The 6,519-nt window shown below is 37.8% G+C and overlaps 1 protein-coding gene across 1 annotated transcript in view; it reads right to left on the minus strand.

Moving 5' to 3' along the window:
• Nucleotides 1-3,828: 3,828 nt before the first annotated feature.
• The window catches only part of LOC111864559, a 26,219-nt gene continuing 23,528 nt past the window's right edge, over nucleotides 3,829-6,519 (minus strand). The window contains exon 4 of the mRNA XM_023851905.2: nucleotides 3,829-4,048. Coding sequence (XP_023707673.1) covers nucleotides 3,917-4,048 — 132 coding nt within the window. The 3' untranslated portion in view covers nucleotides 3,829-3,916. The remainder of the gene's footprint in view (nucleotides 4,049-6,519) is intronic.

Raw genomic sequence — 6,519 nt, forward strand, 5'->3', positions numbered from 1 at the left:
AATATTCTCAAGTAATTTTAACATTTACAAGACAACTGTAATTATATATAACATCTGTTACTATAAAAGAATTTGCATAATGATTGGAATGTACATCAGAGAATGTAATAATTTTCTAATTGAGGGAATATCCGGGCATGTGTTCAGAGACGACTAACCTGAGTTAAGTCTTTGTGTTTTTATCGGTCGCTTTTGTGGATACTGTCAAATTCGTGTTTCAACTACAGTCAGTTCTGTAAAGCTAAAATTGCAAAATATTGCTTCCCGTGTGGGAGCGAGCTTATCGAATCGCTATTCATACTTTCGAGTGTCTGAGAAGAGAAGGATTTAAATGAAATGTGCGTATTGGTAAACATTTGTCTGATAATTTTCTTATCCTAAATGGTCTAAAACAAGGAGATGCTTGTTTGCGGTTTCCAGTGAAGCTTGGCATAAATTATTTTGTTATGATGTAATGCTGTTCAAAGGCTTTGTTCTCCATAGGCCTGGAGTTAATAGAAATATTTACGTATCACTCACTCCCTCACTCATGGAGCTCAGCCCGTCTTCAGTAGCCGCCAATTGTGCAACTACTCAAGAACTTCCCAGCATTTTATGGAACCCGGAGGTTCCTTATCGTCTTCACAAGGGCCCTCCACTGGTTCATATTCTGAGCCAGATCAATCCAGTCCATACCATACCATGCCATTCTATTCTTGTCCCTCCACCTACGTCTTTGGTCTTCCTAATGGTCTCGTCTGACTTTACCACAAATATCCTACATGCATTCCTCTAGTCCCCCTTTCGTGCTACATGCCCTACCAATCTCATCCTCCTTGACGTCATCATTCTAATTACACTTGACGAAAAGTACAAGCTATGAAGCTCCTCGTTATGTTATTTTCTCGATATTCATGTCGCTTCATCTCTCTCCAGTCCCAAATATTCTCATCACCCTGTGGGTCCAACTGTATCCCATTTTATTCTCAGTTTGTACTGCAGTTTATTAATTCAGTGACCATCCATTGTTTCTATACGTCTATATCCTTCTGTTTCCGGTAATGGAGGACACTGAGTACGCTATGTGCTGTTTCCGGTACAGCATGCTTGCATTGTTAGATGTAGAAGATACCGATCGAAGGACAACCCATTTATAATTTGCCGGTCCGTGAATCAGAAAAATTTGAGAGAAATTGATGCAGTGTGTATAAAGGTAAAGTTGGCAGTGTGTTTGAGTAATTAAACACCACGCCGTGAGACTTATGGGGGAGTAGAGGTATGGCTCTATGCATTCCTGATCTCTACACTAGAAGGAGGCCACTACTGAGCGTCAAGCTCCTGCCGCGTTTCTCCCAGGCAAAGCGCACCTCTTACCATTGGATTGGAGAATGCGTGGGCCCCAGAGCCCATCTGGACTGTGTGACAAAGTGAAAAACTCTTACCCTGCAAGGAATCAAGCCCTGATTCGTCGGTCGCCCAGCCTGTAGCACATTGTTGTACCCACTGATTCATTCCGGCTTTGTGTAACGTATACGGACCAGAGACGTATATTTATATGCGTCTGTGTGTGGACATATATAGTCTGGTGAGTGCTTGTTCGTCGTCAGTCCATTCCTTGCCTTCCTTCCATGCCTTATGCCTGTCCTGTGAACTGAATTATGGGGAAGGTAAGAGGATAAAAAATTTAAGTGTTGAGATCTTAGAGCAGATGGTTCTTCAGATGTTGGGGTTCCGGGCTGTAACATCGTGTTGTCCTATAAGATTATGCCCCCCCCCATAAATCGGGGTACCAACTTCTCCTTGTGACATTTTGGCAGTAAATACAGTAAAACCTGCCTTAAAAGAGTCACTATTTTAAAATTAAACAAGTTGACGTAATACAAAATGGAAAAAAAAATTGGAGATGAAAACTGGAGAATAAAGAGATATCAAGATGATGTAAAGATTCGAGGAATTGCAGAAATTTGAGGTACATCGGAATTATTTAATGTGATTTTTTAAAAATGACATTAAATCATTCCTTTGTACGTCAAATTTCTGCAGTTCTTCATATCTACATCATTTTGATATACTCGTATCTGTGTTGAAGGTGTATTAGATAAAATAAACTGGGATGTGCACATAATAAAAGATCAAAATAAATAAACATAAGGCTTATGTGAAAATTTAGGCAGCCAACAGACCAAAATGCATGAAAAGATTCTGCTTGTGTTCTGGTAAAATTATTGCAATACCAGAACACAAGCAGAATCTTTTCATGCATTTTGGTTCTTGGCTTGAATACACAGAAACTGACCCTTTAGGGCAGGATTTACTGTACAAATTGAATTGAAATTCAGTACAATACAAATACAAATTAAGTGAAATTTAATAAACTATTAATTACAAGTGAATGAAAAATTAAACAGAACTAATTTACAATTTACAAATGAAAAAGAAAGTACTAGAATTTGAATTAAACCTAAATTATAAATATGAATTACTGAAACAGTACAATTAATTAATAGAATTTGAATTAAAGCTAAAGAATAATTTACAATTTGAAGAGAAACTAATTAAACTATACAAAATGAACTCCAGCTGCTATCCAGTTATAAATTATAAATATGAATTACTGAAACAGTACAATTAATTAATAGAATTTGAATTAAAGCTAAAGAATAATTTACAATTTGAAGAGAAACTAATTAAACTATACAAAATGAACTCCAGCTGCTATCCAGTTATAAATTATAAATATGAATTACTGAAACAGTACAATAAATTAAATGGAAAACTGAAGACAGCCACTGCTGGGTAACATCTGAAAAGAAACACATGTTAATATCCTCAAGTTATTTTAACATTTACAAGACAACTGTAATTATATATAACATTGTTACCATAAAAGAATTCGCATATTGATTGGAATGTACATCAGAGAATGTAATAATTTTCTAATTGTGGGAATATCTGGGTATGTGTTCAGAGACAACGACTAACCTGAGTTAAGTCTTTGTGTTTTTATCGGTCCCTTTTGTGGACACTGTCTAATTCGTGATTCAACTACATTGAATTGTGTAAAATTAAAATTGCCAAATATTGCTTCCCGTGTGCGAGGGAGCTTATCGAATCGTTATTCAAACTTTAGAGTATCTGAGAAGAGAAGAATTTAAGTGAAATGTGCGTATATTTAAACATTTGTCTGATAATTTTCTTATCCAAAATGGTCTGAAACAAGATGCTCTATCGCCATTGCTTTTCAACTTTGCTTGAGAATATGACATTGGGAAGGTCCACGAAAACACAGGTAGGACTGTTATTGAATGCGACACATCACCTGCTTGCCTACACTGATTTGAATCTGCTGTTGTTGAGGTTCCTGTAGACTTCCAAGCGATGCTGCTTCTGTTCATTTTACAGCAGTCGTGCCATAAACTTCGCCACAATCCTCCTCATGTTCAGTTCCTCTGACAGAATTCGTTGACATGTACCGTAACTTAGTCCCAAGGTGTACATAGGCGTTGGATGGTCATTCTGTCTATGATGTTGCAGAATCAGATCCCTAACTTTCACAACATTTTCTTGTGTGGTGGCATTTGACGGCCATCCTGAACGATCGTCGTCATCAGTCCGTGTTCAGCCATTTTTGAAACGCTTAAACCTGTCGTAAGTTTGGTTCTAGCCTAAACTGTTGTCACAAAAAGCTTGCTTCAACATTTGGTGCCTTTCTGCAGCGGGTTTCCCAAATTTAACGAAACCGTATAAAGGCACGCTGATCTCTCAGGTCAGCCATTGCCAAACTGCAAACTCACGGAAACACAACAATAAACCCATCCACTCAACTCGATGCCGCTTGCCACACTGATTCAAGAAGGGTGTTTGGGGAGACACCTAGCAGTATTTCGATGTGCTGATAACCATTGACGTCCAAAATTCAAATTTTGGGAACTTTTTGTTAGCACCATGTATATAGATATAGTGTATTTAATTTCGACAACTTTGATAAATTGTCTGCATGTGATGGTTCTGAATTTGTACATACCCAAAGGGTATTATTCATTTCCCTGAAGTAACCCCTGATGATTCCCTGTGAACAGAAAGAAATGTCTGTTAATATTCTCGAGTTACTGCAACATTTACTAGATAACTAATATAACAGTTAGTAACTCTCCTTAAGAGTCTTGTATTACATGACCCTTTCTTATATAATCTAACATCTGCGTGTGGTAAACCTCCTGCAGAACTGGCGATTAGTTGGTACGGTTATATGCTCCTTTCTTGTAAGAGAAATTACTCTTCGATTGTGTTCAAACTGTGAGAGTCGTAGAATTGCTGGAGAACGGTGGATTCTTTTGACAGCCACATAGATTACGAGCAAGGACACTAGTAACTGTGAAAAACATCAAGAAAACGAATTTCGGAAATAGTAGACAAAGGTAAGGTAAAGCTGCCCCTGTGGCAGACCGGGGAGGCCTCCACATTTCCTGGGTAATCGACTCCTAGATGGGGGTGAGGTTGTCAGCCTTAGGTGCCGGCCGCTCTTTACCTCTCAGGAAGCTTCCTGATACTCATTTCTGTTGGAGCCTAAGTCGACCCCCAGAAAATGTGTACATAAGTTCACTCGGTCTTCAGCCACTTAAATTGCACGAATCTTAGGTGGGATAGTAANTGTAGCATAATGCTTCAACCAACTATGCTACCTCATGCCCCTATTGACAAAGGTATTAGTTCAATATTAAGGACCAAAGTCAGGTCCAAAAATGAGAACGGATATCGAATTCTTAACTCCAGGCCCATGTTAACGAAGTTGCTTTTCCAATGCCTGAAGTAGTCATAATTATTCACAATAGCAATACATACAGGAATGTGTTCCTGGACCTGCATTGTAATAATTTGTTTAAAAATGTATGTTGACCATTCCCTCAGGCTTTACTACGCACCTGAAGCGTCTACTTAGTTCTGAGGAGCCATTTCCATGCCTGACCCATACAATTGTGTTGGTAATAGCAACTAGTCTATGGGCTGAGCGACTGAAGCACCGGGGTTTGATTCCACAATGGGACATAGTGCAGCCGATGTAGCATAGTCTGTATAGTGACTGGATTCAGGCTGGACAACTGAGAGTTGCAGTTAAAGTCCCATTAGGGTAAAGAATTTTCCTTTCTCCATGTCCAGACCAGGGCTGGGGTCCACCCAACCTCCTATCCAATGGGTACAGGGGCTCTTTCCCCGAGGGTAAAACAGCAGTGGTGTGATGCTGGCCATTCACCTCCAACTAGTGCCAAGGTCTAGAAATTATTGATCTATACATTCACTCCCCCATACGCTTTCACGGTGTAATGCTTAATTAATTAAGCACAGGGACAACTTTACCTTACCTTTAGCAAATACATTAGTTTGAAAGGAAATAATGAGTGTGGCTGTTTCAATCTGTGTTTATTCTCTATGTGACACCAAAATTTTACACAATGAACAAATGAACAAAAAGGTTTTATGAACAAGATAATCACATTAAAATTGCACTTGGTAATTGTATGGAAACTAACGTTATAACAAATTCTTCCCGTGGATTTAATCACTGTTTCAGTCTTGTACATACACAAACCATTTGTGGAACAGTGTTAACAATTTGAAACAATAGAACTAATAACTACATTTTAAATTGAATTTTAAACTGAATGAACTTGGAAAAATGAAGTAATTTAAATAACATTCGAACAGTAACTAAAGCAATGAACAATTTAAAATTTTATTTAATTTAAAAATAACTTAAATTATTTGTAGCTGGTATCAAGAAACAAATACATGTTAATATTCTCAAGTTATTTTAACATTTACAAGACAAGTGTAATTAATTATATATAACATCTCTCTGTTACCATAAAAGAATTCGCATATTGATTTAAATGTACATCAGAGAATGTAATAATTTTCTAATTGAGGGAATATCCGGGCATGTGTTCAGAGACAACGACTAACCTGAGTTAAGTCTTCGTGTTTTTATCGGTAACTTTCGTGCATACTGTCGAATTCGTGACTGAACTACATTGAATTCTGTAAAGTTAAAATTGCCAAATATTGCTTCCCGTGTGCGAGCGAGCTTATCGAATCGCTATTCATACTTTCGAGTGTCTGAGAAGAGAAGGATTTAAATGAAATGTCCGTATAGGTAAACATCTGTTTGATCATTTTCTTATCCAAAATGGTCTAAAACAAGGAGATGCTTTATCGCCATTGCTTTTCAGCTTTGCTTGAGAATGTGACAGTGGAAAGGTCCACGAAAACCAGGTAGGACTGATATTGAATGTGACACATCTCCTGCTGGCCTACACTGATGATGTGAATCTGCTGGGAGATAACAGATACCTCACAGAGAAACAAGGAAGCTTTAACTGATGCTACTGAGGAGGTTTGTCTAAAAGTAAACGCAGAGAAAACTAAGTATATGTTGCTGTCTTGTCACCAGAATGCAGGGAAAAATCACGACATAAGGATAGGTAACAGATGTTTTGAAAACGTGGCACAGTTCAGATATTTGGAAGCAATTGTAACAAATCA

Source organism: Cryptotermes secundus, unplaced genomic scaffold (genome assembly GCF_002891405.2).
Source record: "Cryptotermes secundus unplaced genomic scaffold, Csec_1.0 scaffold2434, whole genome shotgun sequence".
Taxonomy (NCBI): Eukaryota; Metazoa; Arthropoda; class Insecta; order Blattodea; family Kalotermitidae; genus Cryptotermes; species Cryptotermes secundus.